The sequence below is a fragment of the Megalobrama amblycephala genome, linkage group LG2 (assembly GCF_018812025.1).
Source record: "Megalobrama amblycephala isolate DHTTF-2021 linkage group LG2, ASM1881202v1, whole genome shotgun sequence".
Taxonomy (NCBI): Eukaryota; Metazoa; Chordata; class Actinopteri; order Cypriniformes; family Xenocyprididae; genus Megalobrama; species Megalobrama amblycephala.
The window spans coordinates 42,337,222-42,363,645 of record NC_063045.1 but is presented as its reverse complement, the minus strand read 5'-3'; the positions used below and the strand labels follow the sequence as shown (position 1 = coordinate 42,363,645).

General features: G+C 35.1%; 1 protein-coding gene across 1 annotated transcript in view; it reads left to right on the top strand.

The window, feature by feature from the left end:
- The window catches only part of gfra2b (GDNF family receptor alpha 2b), an 89,496-nt gene that overhangs the window by 10,237 nt on the left and 52,835 nt on the right, over nucleotides 1-26,424 (top strand). Inside the window, exon 3 of the mRNA XM_048176520.1 lies at nucleotides 14,110-14,187. Coding sequence (XP_048032477.1) covers nucleotides 14,110-14,187 — 78 coding nt within the window. The remainder of the gene's footprint in view (nucleotides 1-14,109; nucleotides 14,188-26,424) is intronic.

Below are 26,424 nucleotides of genomic sequence, written 5' to 3'. Positions count from 1 at the left end.
ATGGTGAACCTAAAACAATACTTTTTATTTGTTATTGCAGGTAACAAACTAAATATATGGTATTTGTTGAAGTACATTTTAGCTGGAGGAACACTAATGGATACATTAATAAGAAACATTTAGGTGATTATTTCAAAGCGTAATGAATGCTTTGTGCTAATGGAAAGATAATGGCTGTTATAATTATTCTAAATTATTTGATAATTAAGCATATTTGTTCTTTTTTATGAAAAAACACTGCATTTTCGGTACTGCACTTTTTAATATTAGCTGGAGAAAGAGCATACAATGTGCAGTTGTTTCTGTTTGATAAAAAACATTACTTTTTAAATAATAATAATAATAATACTAATAAAACAGAACAGTAAATATACATATCTGTATTTGTTTTTGGGGTTAGTGAGATTAAAAAAAGAAATTAATACTTTTATTCAGAAAGGATGCATTTAATTGATAAAAAGTGACAGTAAACACTTTTCCATTGTATAAAAAATCTATTTCAAATAAATAAACTTTCTATTCATCAAAGAATCCTTAAATTTCCACAGAAATATTAGGCAACACAACTATTTTCGACTGTGATAATAATAAGGAATGTTTCTTTAACATCAAATCACCATATTAGAATGATTTCTGAAGGATCGTGTGACACTGAGAACTGGAGTAAATTCAATTATGCAAGGAATAAAATTACATATTGGAATAAATTGCATATTAAAATACAGAAAACTTATTTTAAGTTGTAATAGTATTTCAAAATATCACTATTTCAAAATATAACTGTTACTTATTTCTGATCAAATAAATGTAGAATTGGTGAGGATAAACAACTTCTTACAGATCTGCACCAAACATTAATTGCACTACTGGAACATCGTAGTTTGTTGTAAAAATTAGGTCATAAGAACAATACAGAATGTAATCTACTCCAAACCTAGTGATTTCCTCCATCTTGCTTGCTTTTTTTTGACAATTTCAAAAGCAAATTTTTGCTTGCATGTAGTTTTCCTGTATCTCTGTCATTGAACACTGGGGGGCAATTATGTAATTGCAGTCAAATCTGTGGCCTATGACCTCAGCCTGAGCTTATGCAAATTTTTATTATAGCTGTCCATTTTAATTAGGAGACAGAGTTTAAATAAGGAGACTAGACTTTAAATAAAACAACTCAGAATGTCCCCTGGCATATATAAGCCTCTAAGTACGTCTGTAAATCAAGACTTAAACTTATACTTAATACAAGCACATTAGCAGACTGTTGTGGGTACAATGTATAAATTCTATTAAGGAAGTATTTAGAAATATTTAGGAAGAAAACTCGGTAACACTTTACAATAAGTTTTCATTTCAACAATAAACAACTTGTACAGCAATTATTAATCTTAGTTAATGTTAATTTCAACATTTACTAATACATCATCAAAATCAAATGTTGTATTTGTTAACATTAGTTCATGCACTGTGAAGTAACATGAACAATGAATGACTGTATTTTTTATTAACTAACATTAACAAAGTTTAATGTAACAAATGTATTGTTTATTGTTAGTTCATGGGGGTTAATACATTACCTAATGTCAACAAATGAGACCTTACTGTAAAGACTTACCAAGAGGTTTGAAAGAATTACTACTATTTAATTCATATATTTTATAGTTAATTTATCTATTTTCAGAATAGTGAGGAAGTGAACAGCTGTTCTTTTTACATTTGTGCCATTGAATGTGGTGCAATGACACGTTTTACACTGTTATCACCTTTTCAACTCAGAAATACAGCAGTAAATGTGCTAAAACATTACCTGTTATCACTGCGCTGACAGAGAAAAATAATACTGTTCCATCCTACAGTATGTAACACCCAGCATTCATAATCCAATCAAATGTCCATTGATATAATCAAGTCCCGTCCTACATTTTTTCCTCATTAAAAATCCTGTGTCAGATTACTTAAGTAAATGGGTTCCTGTTAACTAAATTTGCAGTTCCACATGCGTTCCATTAGAGTGTCTGCATTCATAAGTACTTCAGCTCATAATTACATTGGTAATCAAAATATTGACATTTTGTCATAATGTCCCAGTAAAGCACTAATTTTAGCAACATTCACTGTGAATGATAATGATACATGAGCCACCCCATCTCAGCAGTCAATGAGTCAACAAATAAATATTTATATAAAAAAATAGACCATCATTATGAATTTTCCAGCTTTACTTATGCTGATTCTGTACTAATTACATTCCTTCAGCTTATCAGAAGATTAGTATTAACCAAGCAAAGTTTTAGGAGCTAAATTGATTGAAGATAATTAGCAAAGTATGCCAGATAGTCCAGGATTTCATTGCAATGGTGGTGCAGGTTTTAAACAGCATGCTTAATCAAATATCAGTGTAGTCCACCCTCTCTCAAAGCTTTAATTAAACAAGCATGTTGATATGAGGATGGGAAAAGGGCAGAATTCATTAGCTATTGTGCACCTGACAAATTGTGAGGCAGAACTGGGCCCTCTGTTGCCAAGTCATTTGGTATTTGTGGATTAATGAATCTGCTTAGACTCCACAACAGATTTACTTTGTTCCATAGAGGCAATGTATCAGGCAATTGTTCTTTGTTTGCTAATTGCATCCTTTGATTCCCACCAGGCACAACATGGGGGAAACATAAGCCCTACCTCCTCATGAAAATAAGATAATAACTGTCTCCAGACTCTTTGGAAATATTTTCATAATAAATCTTATAACAAACCATTTCTCATCGCGCCAACCTTGAGCATCTTATTTTGCCTTGAATATTCAATTAATCACCCCCATGCAAAATTAATTGTGAAAAATTAAATAACTTTACATGGCATTTAGGTCTATTGTTGTGACCCTCAATACTTTATAAAACCATAAGACAGTAGAAAGAATAATAATGAGACATTGTTGACCAAATGACAGGAACATAGTAAATTCGGGGGCTCGTCCGGGATTTGAACCTCTCGCACCCTAAAACGAAAATCATACCTTTAGACCTAATTAATTTCAGCCATAAAAAGGGTGACATATTTTATGATTTTGTTTTTAAATAAAATTGTCATTAAAATGGTCCTCCTTCGATAAAGTTTTCCTCCCATTTGCTTATAAATGAGAATCTTGCTATGAGACTGTGTCTGAGTATTAAACTAAAAAAAGTTCTTCAGTCCCAATCAGCCTTCAGAAGTCTAGTAAAGAGTTGTGTATCTCTAAAATTGCAAGTATAGATGCAGTTAAAATGTTGATATTGTATGTTTCGGTTATTCGAACATACTAAAATGTATGTTTACACTTTACGCATGAATACAGATGAGTTCACTTCGGCATTGCAAGTTGTCCTTTATTTGTTCAAGCAGGGAATTTGTGTGGTATAATTGATTTTAAAAGAAGAAAGCAATTTCCAAAGCATCCCCTAAAGCCCCCGTTTTGTACAGCGTTGTTGTTGTTCTGATTACTGCTGACTGGTTTGGTTCATATCTGGAGGTGGCAAGTGAAAAGAAATGCAGTGACAGAGCCATGCTCAGCTAGACTGAACCAGTTCTGATAGTGATAATAATAGATCAGGCTCATATAAGCACAAACACTTACACTCAACACCAGAGAGACCCCTCTTTCTGTTTGTGACGGACACCCTCTTCTCACTGAATACACCCACCTGAGAATATAACACGCTGGATAGCTTGTTTCAGTCTATAAGTACAAGTCAGCCTAAATGTAACTTTGTCTTTTTTTTTTTTTTTGCATAAAATCTAATCGCAGTAAGCAGTAATTATTCATTGCAATGTTTTAAAAGCTCAAAATGTTTTATTCAATCAGGTCCTGGTGCTTCTCAATAATGGATCTGACTAATGGATTCTTTTTCAAAAAATCATAGCAGGGAAACATTTTCATAATGACAGTTATGGGTTTTTTTTAAATGCCATAAGGGAGTATAATGGAATCGTGTTGCTTATAATAAGTTACAGCATCACAAATGTATATTTTGAAAGTAAGTACATCACGAACTACAGTTTACGTTCGAGACCAGAGCTCTTATTAGACAGATGAGTTGGTGTAAGAACTGACGCACTAAATGTTCCAGAATAAAAATATGGCACCACTTGACCATAAATATCATCTCTAATGGTTATGCTCCTATTGATTTTTGACATATTTATCAATATTTGTGAGATTTATTCCATTTGAACACTTTTGAGGGAAATTTATCTATAATTATTTTTCCCTTTCTCTCATGAATTCATTTGAAATATAATTTTAAAAATTCATACATTTAAATAGAACATTAAATTTGAATGAATCAAATGTAATCAATTTAATCAAATCAGTTAAACCAAATAAATAAAATATATTACAATTTTTTCATAAAAGATTTAGAAGTAAACAAATTGTTTCCATGACAGTAATGTCCATTTTAATAATATCAATGGTAACGGTAACTGATATCCAATATTATATGAGGTAAAAAGAACACCATTTCTGGTGGCATGGTTTTGATAAAGGGCTTTTTGAGCCTTACAGATCTGGCTGTGGTTGGAAAACACAGTTCTTCACAGTTAAACACATCTTCACAGTTAAAGTTTAATGTGAGTGGAGGATAAATACAGCTGATGAGAGGATTTTTCAATGCTGTTACATCTCTGCCTCTATGAGGAGAAGACATAGGCTGTTAAAATCCAAAGATGGGGACAGTCTTTATCTGAAAGTCGTGCTCCCCAAGCGAGTCTGAAATATGCCATTGAAGATGTTTCTCCAACAAAGGCCCTGGCTTACAAGAAGAAAGCACAGAGTGCATTTTTACGATGGAGAGGTTAATTAGAAATTATGCCAACTTTATTGTCTGAGGTAATTAAAATTGGTGACACAAAGACAGTGCAAGTTTTAATCAAGTTGGCTTGGTAGCTTTTTTGACTCATGTCTGGAGACTTATATCCATCCAAGTCAACTTAATATTCAGCTCGGTTACTATGAAAACCCATGGCCCTTGTTGAATCATTTTTTTGCAATGCATATAATAGAAGTATAGAAATGACTGAACACAGAAAATCAGGTTATTTTTCTAAGGGGTCAATGTTTGGCATGTTAGATAGTTGGTTAGCCTTTCTTTCTATATTTACTTCCATTAAAAACAGCAATGTATTGTGACTACATATTTTTTCCAAGCAACATTATATTATACATACATATATAATTTCATAATTTTCCTGCGGCTGCAAAGTTTTGATGAATGAAGGACGTTTTATCTCTTTATTCAGTCCACAATTGATTATATTAGTGCCATAAAACAGAGTAAAAATCCTAAAAGGTTATTGTGGTGTCTGTCAGGAGTTAATAAACAATAAAGCACATGAGACAGGAGTAGCAGACTTTATCTATCTTGTTTACTCTTCACTTCTATTCTCACACACATTGGGCCCTATTTTAACGATCTAAACGCAAAGTGTAAAGCGCACGGTGCAGGTGCACTCAGGGCGTGTCCAAATCCACTTTTGCTATTTTAACGATGGAAAAACGGTCCGTGCGCCGGGGCGCATTTTTGAAATGGGTTGTCCCTATTCTCTTAATGAGTAATGGGCGTAACGTTCAATAAACCAATCAGAGTGTCATCTCCCATTCCCTTTAAGAGCGAGATGCGCTCGCGCCATGGCGGATTGCTATTTACATGGCGGAATTTGTTGGCGGAAAAGCTGAACGCTTTTATATTTATGTAGCCTACACAATAATATTCTTTTACACTGTAATCCTTTTGTTTTTAATATTTGGCATGTTTGTGTGATGCGCATCCCTGTGTGTAATAAGCAAAGTCAACACGCACTGTGGACGCGCCCAGAGGCGCAGTTTCTACCAATGCGCTCTAACAAAAAAATATTGCGCCATTGACTTTAGACTTTAGACCAGGTTTGAGTTTGTCTATGGCGCAGTCTATTTTCAGCTCCTTAAAATAGCAATGCGCCGGCAATGCGCCTGAACACACCTCTTTTTTAGACCAGCACGCCCATGGGCGCACTAACTGGCGCAAATGTATTTACTCATTTAAGGACGTGGCGCTGAACGGGAAAACGCAAACGGCATTGCAAACTAGCAAACACACTTGCGCTGCGCCTTGCGCTGTGTGTATTGCGCTGTGTGTATTATAGGGCCCATTATGTCATTACACAACAGTTCAGGCAAGGCAAGGCAAGGCAATTTTATTTGTATAGCACATTTCATACACAATGGTAATTCAAAGTGCTTTACATAAAGAAGAACCAAATACATAATAAAAATGGAACACATAAGAAATAGAAATAACAGTAAAAACAGAGAATTCCGCTATCTGGATGGAAGAGTTAGGAAGTTTCAGGGAGTTTTTTTGTTGTCTGTCAGAGTGGATCTAAACGGATCTATCCATCAGAGCGGATCTAAATGGATCTTCCTCACGCTGGAGGGATAACTCAACTTTTTTGTCCGTCAGAGCAGATCTAAATGGATCTATCCATCAGAGCGGATTTAAATGGATCTTCCTCATGCAGAGGGATAACTATTTATTTTCGCCAGGTAGCTGTGCGTTTAAACTGTACCCTAACAGACAAATCTTCCTGGACTAACTCTATCCAGAGCTCCATCCAAGGATAAGTCTACTCAACTTTGTTGTCCGTCAGAGCGGATCTAAACGGATCTATCCATCAAAGTGGATCTAAATGGATCTTCCTCACGCGGAGGAATAACTGTAAAAATATTTGTCAGATAGCTGTGCGTTTAAACAGTACCCTTACAGACAAATCTTCCTGGACTAACTCTGTCAGAGCTCCATCCAGGGAAAACAAATGCTTACTTCCTAATTCTCCCAGATCTTTCAACCAGACAGCAAGATTTAAAATGCATTAAAAGTCCGAAATAAAAAGATGATACATAAAAGATTGATATAAAATGCATTAAAAATGAAATAAAAACAAGAAAAAGAATTAAAAGAATAAAAAGATAATATGTATAAAATAAAGTGCAAACATCGGACATAGCACAGTGCTCAATCAGTAAATGCATAGATAAAAAGATATGTTTTGAGTCTTGATTTGAATGTGGCTACTGTTGGAGCACACCTGATCTCTTCTGGAAGCTGGTTCCAGCTGTGGCTAGTGTAACATCTAAAAGCAGACTCTCCTTGCTTTGACTGAACCCTTGATATTTCTAAGTGACTTGATCCTGATGATCTTAGTGATCTGTTAGGTTTATATTCTATGAGCATATCAGCAATGTATTGAGGTCCTAGGCCATTGAGTGATTTATAAACAAGTAGCAGTACTTTAAAATCAATTCCTAAATGCAACTGGAAGGTAGTGCAAGGACCTGAGGACTGGTGTGGTGTGTTCATTTTTTCTGGTTCTGCTCAGAATCCTGGCGGCAGCGTTCTGTATGAGCTGCAGCTGTTTTTTTTTGGGAAGGCCACTGAGGAGTCCATTACAATAATCCACCCTGCTGGTGATGAAAGCATGAACAAGTTTCTCTTAGTCTTGACTGGAGACAGAGCATCTAATTCTTGCAATATTTTTGAGATGATAATATGCTGATTTAGTTATTATCTTTACATGGCTACTGAAACTCAGGTCTGACTCCAAAAATCACACCAAGATTCCTGACTTGAATTTTAGTTGTTTGACCCCTAGAGTGAAGGTATGTGTTCACTTTGAGAACTTCATCTTTGTTTCCAAAGGCAATGACTTCAGTTTTGTCTTTGTTTAACTGAAGGAAGTTTAGGCACATCCAATTTTTTATTTCATCAATGCATTGGCCTCCTTTTCAAAATATTAGTCACAATGCAATAGTCATTTGTACGACTCATATATGGCAGTTTGCACATTTGAAATCTTTCCAGCATCAAAAAGCCTAAATTTCGGTATCTTGGGAACACTCTCCATCTGTTGAACACTTCAAGTCACAGCATTTTTAACAATGCAATGGACAAAGTCAGCTGCAAGGACGATGTCAGTGTATGTTTGTGTTAAATCTCTGTACCCTCTCTGCATTGTTAAATCTGCTTACTTGAGTAATTCCTGGCCAATAACCGGTCTTTTGCATTTATCATGTCAGCATCTCTGCTCTCTAATGCCCTGATGAAAACTCTTAAAGGATCTTTTTTTTTTTTTTTTTTTTTTTTTTGAAGATTATGCTCACCTAATTTATGCTAAATACATGCCTACAAATTTGACGGGGGACAAATGCCTCTATCCTGAGATTTATGTGTCCACTTATTTTATGCCACTAGTGGTCCCCTTCTGGAACTTTGCAATATTTTCCCCAAGCAGGCACTGCAAGGCTGGTATGGCAGAGATTAAGGCTGTGTGTGCAGGATTAACTCATTGAGGAACAGAACATAAAGGTGGCCACACAGCAGCAGAGCTGGGAGGCGGATAGCAGAGAGCTACAGTGACACAGCAGATAAATTCTTGATCCAGGATGATCCCATAAAAGAATTTCCAGCCAGAGGTACATTTAGGGTGCACACAAAGACACTGCCAAGACCAAAAGGCCCTCTGAGCTCATTGGGCTGGGAATAGGAAAGCTCAGACTGGGCTGATGATGTTGAGAACCGTCATAGGGTGTCAGGAGCGCATCTGGCATCACTGCACTTTTAAAAATAAAGGCTCCAAAAGAGTGTTTTTGCAACATTGTCAAAGAAGAACGATTTTTGGTTCTCCAAATAACCTTTCAGTGATCAGTTCTTAAAAGCACCACTTTTTCTTAGTGTGAATGATGTTTTAATAATCTAAAGAAAATTTTTTGGTAACACTTTATTTTAGGGTCTTTTAACTAGTTGCTTATATGCATGCATTTTGATAGAATATTGGTTGTTTATTAGTACTTATTAAGCATATATTAATGCCTTATTCTGCATGACCTTATTCTACATTCTTAATCATACTAATACCTAAACTTAACAACTACCTTACTAACTATTAATAAGCAGTAAAATATGAGATTATTGAGGGAAAAGTCATTGTTAATAGTTTATATGCGTTCCCTATACTAAAGTGTTACCCATTTTTCTACTATAAAAGAACCTTTTGTGCAATGGAAGAGTTTCCATGGATGTTAAAGGTTCTTCACAGAACTATCAATAGTCCGTTTCACATATACAGTCTTTACTGGTAAATTATTGGTAAATTACTGGTAACAGATCATGTGTGAACAGGATCGTTTCAAAAATACCAGTAAAAAGTACAGGTAATGTGCTCTGTGTGAACGTGGAATGAAGATTACTGGTATGAGCATGTACGAAGTCCATTTTCAACGGCTCTGGGCCAATCAAAGTTCTTAGGGATATGACGTGATTACTCAGTGCTGTTTAAAATAGGCTTTTTAAACTATTGTTTATCTACATTATATTGCCAAAAGTTAAACTATTGTTTATCTACATTATATTGCCAAAAGTTTTGGGACGCCTGCCTTTACATGCACATGAACTTTAATGACATCCCATTCTTAATCCATATTGTTTAATATGGTGTTGGCCCACCCTTTGCAGCTATAACAGCCTCAACTCTTCTGGGAAGGCTTTCCACAAGGTTTAGGAGTGTGTTTATGGGAATTTTTGACCATTCTTCTAGAAGCGCATTTCTGAGGTCAGGCAGTGATGTTGGTGATAAGGCCTGGCTCACAGTCTCCGCTCTAATTCATCCCAAAGGTGTTCTATCGGGTTGAGGTCAGGACTCTGTGCAGGCCAGTCAAGTTCCTCCACACCAAACTCGCTCATCCATGTCTTTATGGACCTTGCTTTGTGCACTGGTGCTCAGTCATTTTGGAACAGGAAGGGGCCATCCCAAAACTGTTCCCACAAATTTGGGAGCATGTAAGAGTTCCTTTCACTGGAACTAAGGGGCCAAGCCCAATCCCTGAAAAACAACCCCACACCATAATCCCCCCTCCATCAAACTTTACACTTGGCACAATGCAGTCAGGCAAGTACCGTTCTCCGGCAACTGCCAAACCCAGACTCGTCCATCGGATTTCCAGACAGAGAAGCGTGATTCGGCACTCCAGAGAACACGTCTCCACTGCTCTAGAGTCCAGTGGCAGCGTGCTTTACACCACTGCATCCGACACTTTGCATTGCACATGGTGATGTAAGGCTTGGATGCAGCTGCTCGGGCATGGGAAACCATTCCATGAAGCTCTCTATGCACTGTTCTTGAGCTAATCTGAAGGCCACATGAAGTTTGGAGGTCTGTAGCTATTGACTCTGCAGAAAGTTGGCAACTTCTGCGCACTGTGCGCCTCAGCATGCGCTGACCACGCTCTGTGATTTTACGTGGCCTACCACTTCGTGGCTGAGTTTCTGTTGTTCCTAATTGCTTCCACTTTGTTCTGATACCACTAACAGTTGAGCGTGGAATATTTGGTAGTGAGGAAATTTCACGAATGGACTTATTGCACAGGTGGAAAGCTATCACGGTACCACGCTTGAATTCACTGAGCTCCTGAGAGCGACCCATTCTTTCACAAATGTTTGTAGAAGCAGTCTGCATGCCTAGGTGCTTGATTTTATATACCTGTGGCCATGGAAGTGATTGGAACACCTGAATTCAATCATTTGCAGGGGTTTCCCAATACTTTTGGCAATATAGTTTATTTAAATATGAGGTAGATGATCATCTTTGACTGTTGCACCACGTCTTGCAGCTTTTTCAATGTAACATGCTCGAGACTCAGCCTTTTTGTTCAATTCTTCAGAGCTGCGGCTCTGCAGTTGGATACTATTATGCACGTCTGGTGTTTATAAGAGCAAAAGCATGTTCTGTTTGATCATCCCTTATGCCTGTCACTCAGACGTTTAAAAAATGTTGTCACATTGAATACATAGTGAAACTAAAGTGCTTCTCCTCATATGGGCAGATGAACACAATGGCACAGCATTTAAAGATCACTTCCAATGACTGACATCAAAGATTTTACCGGTATTTTGATACTGATGTGTGAATGGTCTCTTACTGGTAAAAAGCCAGAACTGCATTGCTTGTGTGAACAGCATATTTGTGGATTTACCAGTAAAGTCGTTCTGGTAATTTTATGGTAATTTACCGGGATTGCTGTGTGAAAGGGGTAATGCCAATAAAGAACCTTTATTTTTAAAGGTTCTTTATTGGCATTAGCCCCCAAAAGACCGGCATATGGCACCTAAACCTACCCAGTGCATACCACTGAGTCATTATTTACATCTGTTCTAAGTGGATCTTCATCATCTTCATCCGTCTTTGAAAAAATAAAAATTAAACCCAGTTTTACTGTAAAACTGACCCAAAACTATTTAAAAAAAAAAAAAAAAAAGTATTCTTCTACTTTTATGTACCCTCATGACGGTCCAAACCAGTATGACGGACTTTCTTCTGTGGAACAAATTGATTGAAATACATTTAAAATATATTAATTTTTCATATTTGATTCACATTGTGTTTAATGTCCATACAATGAGTTGGTGGGGTCCAAAAAAAAAAAAAAAATCAATCGAAATATTTCCAATTCTGCTCTGAAAAAGAATGCCATTCAAATTTGGAATGACATGAGGGTGAAGTAAATAAATTTTCATTTATGGGTGAATTATCTCTTTAAGACAAATAGTCTATTTGGTGGGTATCATGGTAACTTTTCTTTAAATGGGAAAGACTGAAAGGTCAATAACATAAGTCAAAGCAATTAAATCTTATAACAATGGTAGCATTTTCTCTCAAATGAAGCTAAGACAAAAAAAAAAAAAAAAAACCAGAAAAAAAACCCAGTCTAAATTAAAAGATAAACAATGACTCTTTTGAAAGACTATTTCTTTCCTACTGTAACCACATTGAGCATTACTAGTTCTCCCATTGATTTCTCTTAAAGAGATAATGAAATGTTTTGGTTCCCCTTGACTTTTTGTCCTGTAATGGAAGTCAGTGGGAACTGAAACTGTTTGAAACATTTTTCATAATAGCTTCTTTTACATTCCTCAGCAGAAAAAAAGTCATACAAGTTTGGAATGATATGAGGATACAAACACCCTACCAGATTAGAAGCAGACCTCTAGGATTGGGATGTGACTCAGGAAAGATTCAAACCTGTTTTTCCCATATGAGCACCATGGATTAATGTGTCTAGAGAATTTGTGCTAACCGCCAACAGAAACTGGGGCCAGGTTCACAAAACATTTTTAAGAATAAAATTCTTCTTAACTGCTAATTTATTTATTTATTTATTTTTTTAAATATAAGAAAATTTTGTATTCTCAAAAACTTTTCCCAAGAATGTTCTTATCTTTTTTTCTTAGTATTGATCTTAAAACATAATTTAAAAAGTATTCATATTCCTGTTATATCATAATCATATCATATTCCTGAATGTTCTAAAAAATCATTGTAAAAACTTCTTAAAGTTAGGATAACCTCCAAGCTGTCTGAAATCCCCAGAAGTAAAATTCTTAATGAAATTATTGGTTTGTTTCAAATATTAAGCATTACATCATAACACTAGCTACATATAATACATATTACTACCATGAATATGGACGAGTACATTGAGGTGACACCAGTGGATCATTTGTGAAGAATGAAGCATTCACTATAGATAGAACTAGCAATATAACACACACAGATACAAGACGTATTCACTTTAGAGCAAGAGCAAGAAAGACAGAGCCCAAATGAATGGGAAAGAAAGACCGCTGCATCTTGAAATAGTTAATAACTATTTTATCTTGACACAGCGCATTAAAAATACAATTCCGAGTGATTAACTCTGTCAAGCCAGTCGCGACAAAAATAGTCTGTGTGCTTATTATGATATTTACCGTAATCTGCAGACAGTACAAAAAGACGAGTTTTGAGGTGTTTTTCATTCGACGGGTCTTCGGCAATGTATACCCACCTTTCATTTTCTTCTTAAGAAAAAAGAAAAATATTTCTTAAGAAGTTCTCAAATATTTTCTTAAGAAATTTTCAAGAATTGCAGTTCTTGGAATTTATCTTCTTAACTTCTTTCTTAATTTTTTGTTTTTTTTTTGTTTTGTTTTTTGTGAATCCGGCCCCTATATCTTAATGGATCTCAAAGGAAAATATTAAGGAGCTGGACAGCTGGAAGTCTTCATTTGAGAGCTTCCCATCAATCTGTTGAAGGTCTAGTGTCACAGCTTTCATTGTTATATTAGCACCTCTACTGGGACCTGTTAGCAGATTTGTTGTACTTTTTTGTGGGCTACAGCTCAAGGCCCTGGATTAGAAAACAGCAGATTTTCTGGACACAGCCGATGGGATGCAACACCAGGGAGCTAATTTGTGATTGTTGGCCAGTGCAAATCTGGACAAAAGACTGCTGAGCTGTAATTCTTGAGAGAGTGTGTACTTGTTAGAGTTTATATGAGTCAGGCCATTTGAAAATATCATTTTAAGGAATTAAAGGTGCTAAAGAGGATGTTTTGTTTTATACATTTTTGCAATATTACTTGAAACTGTCTTTACTAACTGATAAAAGACTATTTATTAGGTGCACTGAAAGTAATAATATTAATATACATCATCTGTGCACGAGGTAGGGCCTTAAAAACATCAGCCAATCGCGTAAACGATTGGCCCTCTGGCTTGTCAATCACTGCCGTGACGTTCCTTTTGAGAGACGAGCGCGGCTGCGCTCTCCAGTAACTTTCCACACTCTGCAGGCGCCGCATGCAATGTTTTTGTCAGGAGACAGGAGTAACAACTGCAGATTATGAGTTACCTGCGGTGAGTCCGACATAATGAATCCAAAAAACACGACACAGCGAATGCCGGTGGTAAACACTCGTGTTTCAATACTCGTGCACGAGTTTTGCGAGGCGTTCCTTTGAAATGTGTTGTGAAGGAGGGGGGTTGTTCTTACGCATGCACTCAAAAACTCACTAACAGTCTCTGGATTCTCAGTCGACGAAAAAATCCTCTCTATCACCTTTAAGAATTTGTATCAACTGTATCCATTTAACTTTTGCTAGATGTAGATGTATTACTAAAAACCAATTAATTAACCTGTACACCATGTCTTACCAGGATATTATATTCTTGTAAAACCCAAATAATGTTAATATCTAATATTTCTATGCTTTTTTTATTATTATTTTCAAGGAGAAGAACTCTATGAGACCTCCCCATATGAACCAATGCACCTTTCTGATGAGTTTCGACTTGCCTCCATTATTTCTGGTAAGTTAACTTCTCAGTGTTGTTCAGTGGTTACAGAAAGCCCAGTTTCTCTGTTCAAGGATAGCACTGGCCTTTATATTCATATACATTCTCAGACTCTTTCTCAGACAGTTTAAGTGTGATTAATAGATTTCTATAGACATTCAGTTTGCAGTGTGATGTTATATTAGCACAACCGACATGATAGAAATTTCTAGTTTTATCCAATCAACGGTGAAAAGAATGATAGCTTACATATCAACACGCCAAGTCATTCCTGAATCAAAATTGTGAATTTGAAAAGGTTGAAAGGGACTGTGACACTCAGCATAGCAAGGATCAAGGATAGCTAGTTAGCAAAAGTTTGATTTGTCTTCCTAACTCATATTGAAATGTGTTCCTAACTCATATTACTATAAATAATATTACTTTTAAATAAAATTAAAATAGACATTAATACAATGACAATTTTTTTTTTACATAAATAAATACTGTGGGTCAGGGTTATTATCTTTGGTAACACTTTAGTTTAGGGTTCAATTCTCACTATTAACTACTTGCTTATTAGCATGCATATTACTAGGATACTGGCTGTTTATTAGTGCTTATAAAGCACATATTAAAGGTGCAGTATGTAGGATTGCAGCAGTGGAGCAGTGGAACTTTTATTATGTCACAGTCACCGGTGCCGCTTCCACTTTTCCGGTCATGAGTATGAGGTAACGCAGCTCTGTTTATCATATTAGATATATTTGAGTGAGTTGAAAATGATTTTACAACGTTACTCTGTGCGTTCGATCAGTGGCTGCTGCGAGACACTTGTTTGAGACACACTGTAGTAAGATAGAACGATTTTAGAATATCATATTAATAAATGCTGGATGGCTTGTGTTGATAAATGGCATGCAATTAATTTTAAAACGTATTGTATGATGGAGAAAATTCTGTATTACTGTTACTAAAAATAAAGCTGCATCTGACTATGCTATGTTAGCTACTTAACAAAATAGTGTTTTTCTCTGAGGCATGGTAAAGCATACTCACAAAAAAATCAAGAAAATTATATTTAAATAATAAGATATAACAACAATTTGTTTTCTGTCTATAAATATATCAAAACAGTTGTTCCCTTGTTTATTAAAATGTGTAATATATTAAAGTGTCTTTGGTGTTTCCATGGTTTCCACAAAATAAAACCGGAAACCGAGGGTAACGCGGGTATGACGCAATTGACAGGCGACTCCTCACACATCCCGGAGCCTTGGTTAAAATTGCAATTTTCTCACGATTTACAAAGAGTTGGAAACATTTGGAAAATTGTAAGTACTCAAGTGAACAAAATTTATATCACTGGCCTAGTGGTTTTTTGGATATTTTACTGCAAAATTCTTACATATTGCACCTTTAATGCCTTATTCTGCATGATTATATTCTACATCCCTTAATCCTGCCCAATGCCAAACTTAACAAATGCCTTACTGAATATTAATAAGAAGTAATTAGGAGTTTATTGAGGCACAAGTTATAGTTGATAGTTAGTTAATAGTAAGAATTTCTAGTGGGTGGGGGAGGGAATATATATATCATGGTCACGAATTAAGAACTCATTCCCATGACTTACTAATACATCAACACATTTTACATTTACATTTACATTTACATTTATTCATTTGGCAGACGCTTTTATCCAAAGCGACTTACAAGTGAGGAATACAACATTTTACTATTTTGTTACCAAAACAAGGGAATAAATTAAAAAATCATGGAAATAATTCTTAATTCGTGGCCACAATTTTCCCCAATGGAACAAATTAAATGAGAGAATTAAGTTAATTGAGAGAATGAATAAAATGAACAAGTTAAATGAGAGAATGAATAAAATGTATATATATTTTTGTCCACATATCATGTGCAGGGTTCCATAAAAACTAAAACGGAAATAAAAATAAATTAAACCTTAATAGCAGAAAAAAAAAGAAAAAAAAAAATTGACTAAAGCATATACTAAAAAACAACATGAAAACTAAAAATATAAAAATAAAAGCTATAATAAAATATAAATAAAAAAAAATAAAATAACAAGTACCTGAATGTGTTAAGCCATTTATTATAATGAAAAAATAAATAAATGGCAAGAATTATTCTTTTTAATTATTTAATTTTTGACAGCCATAATATTTCTCTTTATAGTAATATTTTCTGTCTTGTAGGTTTATCAAAGCAAACTCCAGCCAGAAGAACTTATTATACAGTAAATGACTCAATATGAAAGTCTCAATATGAAACACTTCAAATAAATTCATAATTCCTTCATAAACATGTCCTTTACTTCATAATAAAAAAATATAGCTAGCTGGTTTAACATGCTTTTGATCACTTTTCTTTAACAATAACAATCTTTATATAAACACATTTCCAAGTAATTACAAAAACCCCACAAAAGTATTAATCAAACGCATTCCAACAAACAGATGTATTCTTAGCAAGGAAAATGATGTGCTATACAGTAATTATGCAGCGGTCACCATCCATTCAGTGAAGCACAACCTCAATTCATTTTAAACAATGCAAATGGGACTATGTGTATTAGTCATGATGGCCATTCAAGACGACCACCAAGGAGAATGAAATTACTCTGTATTAATCATAATTGCAGCTTTGAGAATGGCACTGAATAGCAGCTTCTATGATTCATACGTTTTACCTCAAACAAGTTTTTTCTTTTTCATTGTCGCATCCAAATGTATTACATTCTCACAAACCAGCTACACAATGATATGCTGGGGCTGTAGGGATATGGTTTGTTGGGAGGCAGCAACCAGTTTGCAGGGCTTTAGGTGAAAAAGGTAAAAAGAATACATATAGAAAATAAAACACACACTGCGATCTCACCGATGGCTTTTAACAAAAGCTATCCCCGCAGCCACAAAAAAAAAAAAAAGAGAACTATTTTTGTTTCCAATCCTGACTGTTTACGTTTCTCATATTTTCAATCACAGCAGAGGTAATCTGTAGCCTTATATAAGAGCGACTAGGATGCCATCTGAAAAAAACATTTCTGCAGGCTGCAGGTGCTTTAGAACCACATCCAGGCACATGATGGCAACATATGCAATCATATCGAGAATTATTTGGCATGTCAGGGACATTTAAGGTAGTAAATGCACTAGGAGGAAATGTTATATTTTCATATGTTTTAGGCAAGGACATATTTTGTGAGCCTGACAGTTTCAATTATTTCTGCAGTATTTGTCTAACACCTGTTTTGCTGTGCTGCCATTTTATATTTCCACACAATAAATACACAGGACCAAATGTAACAGGTTTCAGAGATTCAGAGTCAATTCTTTTATACCTATACTACTTTGGGTGCTTCTTCGGCAGGTAACATTTGTTTGATAAATATTCTGTGATGGAAATTACATTTTGAATGACCCCTATTATGCTTTTTTGAATGTTTTATCTTGTATGTTGTGCAGCACTTTGGTCAGCATTTATGTTGTTTTAAAGGGCTATATAAATAAACTTGACCTTGACTATAGCTGTTTGTGAATTTAAAAGGTTTTAAAGATCAAAGTGCACGACCCTAAAAATCATTTCAAATCAATCAATTCATTTTTTGTCCGCTAAGAAAGAATCAATTCTGAACTGCTAAAAGGTGTCGTCAACAAATCCAGTCTCACTTCCTTTTTCATACTTAATGAAAAAAAATGTGCATAATGCCTGCCTATGGTCTTCACTGGCTGCCGGTGAACAACGCCTATACCCTCAAACACTGTAGTTGTAGCTCAGGCTTGGAAGAGTTTAGTTTGTGTTGTTGACATGTTGAGAAGACACTATTTTCAATGGTTTGAATCCACTTCTGCACTAGGCCTCGAACTGATATGGAAAGAGAAAGTCTCTGGAGCTGAAATTTAGATATGGTAAAAATTGTTTAGTTTCTGACACGTGCTGTAAGTAGACCTATCACAACAGATTGGGCCATCTGACCAATCAGAGCACAGTAAAACAACCACAGCAGACTGGGCCATCTGACCAATCAGGGCTGGGTTTCCTGAAATCTTCTTAACTCTACGTCGTTCTTAAATTATACCACAAATAACACAGCATGAACAAGAGGCAATCATGTGACATACACGGGACTAACAGAGGCTACCAGACATCGCTATAATCATTGATATAAACATACAGAACGTCACTTTTGAAAGTAATAAATACACGATTGTGACGATATGTGGTTTATCTGTGTTCTTCACGCCATGTCAGGTATTCATAATAGTAGATTATATTTATAATGCAATGCTAATCGAGATAGCTTTTCTCATTGTGCAGAATAGCCTAAAATGATATATTTTCTGTCTGATTTTTGAAAAAACGTGGTTTTAATCATATAAATTGTCATGTTTTGTTGGTGTGCTAAGCTAATATGCTAACGAGCCCAGATATGCACCTGTTCTAATCTAAAGCTAATGCAAATAAATAATTCTTAATAGTAAAGCTCACTTTTTTTCTCTCTTTTTTTTCCAAGAAGGGCATTAGATACAGTTTGAAAGAAGGTGAAGTGAGAAGTTTGGTGAATGAAATGAGGGATTAAATCATCTTGAATAGAACATCAGTAATTATAATAGAGACAAAAGAAAAGAATAATAAGAGCCATAAGCTGGCTGGAGAGGTGTGAATGTGTTCAGGGGAGACTGAAACTGAATGGGGCACTTAGCACCACAAACACAATATCGACAATACCCTTGAATAGATGACAATAAACATCAGTTAACATTTTAGAGTCCTTTCTAAATAAAGTCTCATGACATGGTCTTGAAAAACATGTAATAAAACTCAGAGTTTTAAACCTATCATCTTCAGATTTGAAATATAACATGGTCAGACATGTGGCTTTAGCTGCAGTGCATTTCTAGATTGCCACAAGGCCAACTTCACTTTCATTTTCATAAATATATTTCATAAAAATAAATTTCTAATAACTTTTAAAAATTTCAAAGCTATTTTAAACTATTTTCTTCTTTGTGACAATAATTAATTATGAGTTTACCATAAACTACAAAGTGTCTGCTTTCAAATGAGACCTTACTTATGCTTTTAGTGCAAAGGGTTCATGAACTGTATCTGTTTTAGTTTGGGTATGTCATTTTTTGGGATTTTCCAAAAGCGGGGGTGCTGGCTAACAGGTTAAATACACATTTGAATTAATTGCATAAAAAAGACATTTATAGTTTGTTAAAATCAAATTACACTGATGTCTACGGAAGCTGCAACAATAACCCTTTCAATTATAATTTGACGAAGTGTTTTATTCATATCAGATACACATTGTTTATAAAACAATAAAGTTTACTCTATTCTTCTCCCAGTTCACCGGCCACATACTTTTATGTATTTCGGGGAAGATTTAGTATCCGACAGCTCTAACTGCCGTGCAAACTCATCGCGCAACAAAACACATTCACTTCCACATATTTTACAACCGGAATATATCATAAAATTCATGATATAAACTTGGTACCTACATATCTGTCAGCTGCATGACGCGTCTCCAAGGAATTAAAACTTTGTTCTAAATAACGGTCGCCTTAAAGTCACGCTGATGGGGGCTCCGCGCCCCCAGAATATAGATAAATTACAATATAGATTTAGTTTGCAATTTGGATTACTTTTATAACATCCCATGAGTCCTGATAAATGCAATTTCTCCTTCTGAAGTGCTTCTTTTTATAAAGAACACTGATTTCCCACATTATGCAGTGAAGCAGCCCCTGTATAGAGTGAATTATCGATTCTCGAGCCATCGATATCAACCAATTCAGCACCGCCACCATGGACAGCACCTGGTAACGTCGCACTTAAGAAGATATACTTTAAGCAACCTCACAAGGTATAGTTCGGGGAACACGCCTAGAAACGGTATATCTTCAGTTAAGGTCTACCTTTAGAGTCTTCGTAGCACGCTAAGAGACAACTTTATCTTTGCGAAATGAGGTGATGTACAATGTACAGTATCAGTGTTAATTTTGGCAGTCTTTAATCTTAGTCTTTATCTTCAGACGAAAATGCTCCTTAGTCTTAATCACATTTTAGTCACATTTAGTCGCATTTTAGTCATTTTTGACTAAAACATATGAAAATATAACATTTCCTCCTAGTAAAATACAGAATACAATACAATGTGTTAATGTTTGTCTATAAAGCATTGCATGATCAGGCTCCTGAGTATTTAAAAGACTTGTTAATTCCTTACCAGTCTCAACGTCATCTGCGCTCCTCTTAGAGTATGCGAGCAAAAATACTGACAATACTGTTTAAAATGTACATCACTAAATATTACCCTTTTGTTTGTTGAAGTGTTTTTTAAAATCAGTGTCACATTTGAAATAGTGTGGATTTTCGGGAAATATTGCATTCTTACTCGTATAATATGATCGACATTAAAAACAATAACTCACAGAAGGGTATGTTTTTGTATCGAAGAGAGTTTTAATCTTAAATCTATATGCAGTCTATGTCTATTTGTTCTTCATGTTAGTAAGTGCCAAATCCCCACTTTTACAAAGGTATATTGTCTAGAACAGCACTATGTAGCACGATTTGCTGGCGTGGATGCAGGTAGTTTTGACCGCGAAAGATAAGGTAATTGTATTTGCGGCATTTTACCTGCTAGAAACACATGCCCAGTTTTTATGTTATTTTAAGGTGGAGAAGAATGAAATGTACGGCAAAACTCAGCATTTTGTTCACGTAACGTACGTCAGTTTGAAAACCTCTGCTGGATATTAGCTTACAATATGGTCGCAGATTTAGTCAGAAAACGAGCAGCGCAATATAGGCCGACTGAATGACACTTTAATTAAAGTAGAAAATCTCAAATGAAGATCGCTTAACTTACTTACTTGTCAGTGTTTTCAGATCATCCACGCTTATTTTTCATCAGTGTAGAGAGAGCGCGTGTTCGTGGTTGCCAGATTGCAAAGATTGAGTAAAACATATTCTTTTAACAGTAAAGCTCTGATTGAGGTTTTAAATCCTGGAAATCTGGCAACCATAAGCATGGACGCTCGTAAAAACAGTCTGTAATGTTTTGTCTCCTTTATTCGACAAAAACAAAGAGTGATTTCAAAAGAGTGATTTTGGTAAAGTTTTTAGTATTTTAGCTACATTTCGGTCTCGTCTTTTTTCGTCAATGATATTGAATGTGTTGTTTTAGTCATGTTATCGTTAAATGACATTGGTGTCAACTCTCATCGTCTAGTCTGAATCATGGAAAAAAGGTTGTCAAAGAATATTTTTCGTTATAGTTCTCGTTAACGAAATTAACACTGCAATGTATATTATGCGAAAATTAAAGTGTTTTTTGACCTGCATGTAAACGTATTGTAGGACCTCCAAAACAAAAATTAGGAACCTTTAAAATAGCAAAATAGGGGCACTTTAAACATTTTTGGAACACAATGTCATAATCCGGTGTCTACACCATTGTTTCTCAAACTTTTTCTGCCATTCCCCACCTTGAAAGTGGGGAAGGGTTCCGAGCCCCACCTGTTCAAGTGCAATGTGTATAACATAGCTAAGGTTTTGACTGTATTTCTCTTATACTCTTTTTTGTTTAAATTAACTTATAAATGAAATAATGCAAAAGAAAAGGGAAGAAAATAAAAAAGTAAAAATACACATGATGTCATAAATATGTAGAATACTGCTGATAAAACATGTCTGGAATAAAATATTTGTCTGTATACCTGTAGAAATTGGCTAGATGAAGTACATAATTTTTGCTACTGTCACCCTTAATATATACCCTTTATATAGGCCTATTAATATCTAAACTTGCATGTTTATGTTTAAAATTTAGTTTATAGTTGAAAAAAAAGTCAGTCACTTCAGAAACACTTGGAAGAACTCATAAGAATTCCTATAGTATTTCATAGGGCCTTAGGCCTTGGGTGGTTCATCGAAAACATGGAATCATAGTTTGATTGATTTCACACACACACACACACACACACACACACACAAACTGTATAATATATATAGCCTATGTATAATTTAAAGAAATCTTCTGAAAATTACATCTTTGTTTCACTCTACCTCCTCCAGAAGAACATTAATTGAATCTTTTTTAATCTTCTTTCTTTATTTTATTTTTATTTTTTATAATCCACATCAGGTGATGATTATTAGGTTAAACGTTAAAGGATACGATTCCATAAGGTAATATTTCAGCACTTGACAAAACGGACAGCGACTCGTAGAACGCGTTCTCGTGCGTTCATGTTAAGTGCATTTTTGGGAAACGCACATGGAATTGCAGCGAGCGTTCAGTTGTAAGTTATTTCCTACATCTGTTTTGTTTTTTGTGTTTTTGTTGCATTTTGTGTCCTGTTTCTCATTGTTCTTCATTCTATTTTTTCACTTTGCTATTGATTGCCATTTTTGTTTATTGCTTTGGTGTTATTCTTTTCAAGTGCAACTGTAATGTAAAGCATCATTGAGCACTGGAAGAGGCTATATAAATAAAACATTATTATTATTGTTATTATGGCAGTGTAGCTTCCATAGATATTATTTTATCTATCCTAAATACACACAATTAAATAATATGTTTACACTTTTTGCAGCCTGATTGGAAAATAAGAGCTACAAAATACTGATATTCTATGTACCTGCATTTTTCTACACATTTCTTCTCAAGTTCTTCACACACAATTGGTAAAATAAGTATGCTAACTTCTCAAAAAAAAAAAAAGAAAAAAAAGAAGAAAAAAAGGCAAAATTGTTGTTTTGATAGAAATTGTCATAGCCGAATGTGAGTTTTAAATTGTTATATAAATGATATAAATAATTTTCACATAATATGAAACAAAAACTAATATAAATGACAAAAGCATGTGACAAAATTACTGACACTCAAACCAAAATTAAAACGAAAACTGAAAATATAAAAATAAAAGCTAATTCAAATACTATAATAGTATATAAATAATACTAAAATAAAAGTGATATGAAAATGGTTGGTTTATTTCTCTTTGTTTAGATGATCATAATTTTAAATATTATTACTAATTAAAATCTTGTGATGTATTTTCATATTTTAAGATTGAAAGTCTGGGTCTAGGAGGCTTAGGAGTAGCAAAAATATGGAAGAAAATCCTGGTGAAATGCAATTTCAATGTGACTTTCATTTAAAAAAAAGAAGAAAGGTGTTTGTTTTTATAAAAGTCAACCCCTGGGACATAAATGTGCTTGTAATTGAAGAAACACTCATTTACAGGATTGTGAAATCAAATCTGAACCCTCTAAATAGCTTTTCTCCAAGAATAAAAAGACTAAATACATGGACCAACAAGCACAGTCAAGATAGTGTTTGTATTAATAATCTACTAAGTGACCTGAATGCACAGGGCAGCACTGATCCTTGAATATTTGCATAATGCACATAGATTGTGCCTTACTTCTTAAGCTTCTTTTGCGGCGATAAAAAGCACATGTAACATGTGAATAAGTGCTCAAATTATTACTATTAACTTCAAAAACTGCCTTAAGGCAAGTCTATACAGAAATATTGAACAAATTCTCATGTTTATTGCATTGATTTGCTTGTGTACTTCTCATCTTCAAGTAAAAATATACACACATTTATGCTATTTGAGCAATTTGACATTAAAAGGGACCTATTATGCAAAATTTACTTTTCATGGTGTTTGAACATAAATGCTTGTCTGCAGTGTGTGTAAACAACAATGGTAACAATCCACACACTCCATTTTTATAATCTCCATAAATCAGAAATACTGTCTCAAAATTAACTGTCCCAGTTTTCTGCCTAATGTGACATCACATTAGGGCAAGCCCCTCCCACAACTAATGGTGATCTCTTCCCTATTAGCATGGATCCTGCTCTGAGTGAGCCGACACAGTCCGCCATATTTATATCCTGGCTAGAGCAGCTATAGTGATACAATGTCTCAGCTACATAAGCATTATAACTGTTCTATTGTTGGCTGTAACAAGACCTATACATTTTGTTAATATTCAATTTATCCTGTTAAAATGGTCTATTGGCTCAGTCTGAACATGTTAAACAATAATTGTTAAATGAAACAACAATTTTGTTGATTATAAATTCAAAGTTTTTTTTTTTTTTGTTTGTTTCAAAACGCTACAAATCCATCCTTTTTTTTTAGCCTTTTTATATAAAAACATCTAGAATCTCAGTATTGAAAGGGTGACTATATGTTTTAAACAGTTTACTGAACTGTTTGATCGCCTGATACAATGCACACACACACACACACACACGAGGCGAGACGAGCCTCTTATAAAGCAGCCGTGAGTTGAGCGCCTCTTCTTAGCCTTTTTATATAAAATCATCTAGAATCTCAGTATTGATCGGGTAACTATATGTTTTAAACAGTTTACTGAACAGGTTGATCGCCTGATACAATGTCACACAATTGCGGACACACACACACACACACGAGGCGAGCCGAGACACCCTTATATTCAAACGAACCTATCTCGGGAACCGAGCTGAGTTGGCACTCCGGACTCTGGCCCTCAGGTGTAGGTCTCACTGGCTCATCCAGGCCATCAAAAGTGTTAACAGAGTTTAAAGCACTCATTTTGAAGACTGAGCACAAACAAACTCCCTCGTTCAAAGAAACGCCATGTTAGATTGCATCGAACGCTCGCTGAATTCTGATTGGTCGAGAGGACATATCGCATTTAGGCTAAAAACAGGTTCGGCGCTTATAGCGGTTTGGAAAGAAACTGCATCTTGCAGTACATTTTAAACAAGGAAATATAGCGATTTGGCATGATGGAGGAGAGAATAGGTTCAGTACACAGCAAAATAGCATGACGAACTCATTTTTTTAAAAAAATTTGGCGTTTATTGCATTTTGGAAAAGAGCTCTTCATATATATATATATAAAATAGTCTCCATAAACTCCAGGTGCTGTGCCGAATTTTAACTTCCTGCTAAATTATTACCCCCCTCGTTGAGGCCGCTACCTAGTTGCCTAATCCTAACCCCAGCCCCACACATAATCCTAAACCCAAACTGTAAAGGCACTCTTCTGGAAAGGGGGCAGAGAGCAGCAGCTAATTTGCATTTAAAGATACACACAAAAACAGTGTGTTTTTGCTTCCACCCAAAAAGGTGCAATTAGGGCATGCTTTAATAAATGATCTGTGGGGTATTTTGAGCTGACACTTCCCCGACACATTCTGGGGACACCTGAGAATTATATTACATCTCGTAAAAAGGGACCGCTTAAAGAAAGCATCACCAGCAACATCAGATTGCAAATAGTACTTTGGAAAATTGTATTACAACCCTCCCTGTCTGCGCTGACATGATTTTTATTTGTTTTCAATGTAGTTAAAAAGCCTGTACAGATGTCATATATCAAAATACACAAAAGAACCTGCTGATTCAGATGATGCTAGATTTATGATCCCAAAACCGACTTAACAAAATTTTACATTTTACACTACCCTAAATATGACTTGTTGCGTCAATTTACAGTTTTAAAGGCGAGTCAAATGCAAATTTGCAAGATACAGTCTAAAATCAGCAGATTTTCTCGCCTCAGAGCTGAAGCCAAAACAAAATCAAACATTTTTCTTCTATAAATCCCTTCCCTCTCTGGCGAAGCCCCCGTAAGCTGGCTCTCCTTGAAGATTTGTTAGAGACCCTTTTCCCTCTGACATGAGATAAGATGAATATCAGGACCAAAACCACACACCTCCGAGCACACGTTTTGCTACAAAAGCAGAACTGGAAAAGCACTCATAACATAAAAATAATCAGACATCTTGTTACATGGCTCTCTTGTTCATTTGTCAGTGAACAGATGACCGCTCACATCTGCTTGGTTCTTTAAACCGAAGAATTTCCATTGAACCTGGGTATTATAGATTCTCAAGACAGGAAGGGGAGATAAGAGGATAATAGAAAGGGATTTTTTTTGGGAAAAAAAAATAAAAAATAGCCACAATAGAGAGAGCAGTGCAACATTAAAGGATGTTTTCGATGAGTGTTTCCAATTGATTAGTGTGGAACCTCCAGCTAAGATGGGAGTGATGTTGAAAGAGAGTTTATGCTCTGCAATTGCCAGCGGATTTGAAAGCAAGAAAAGGTTGTGAGGAGTATGGATTAATTTTTATTTTAGCCAGGTGCTGGATGCATGATAATCAGATTTTACTGAACTGTTTTTTGGTGTGGATGATGAATAATAGAAAAG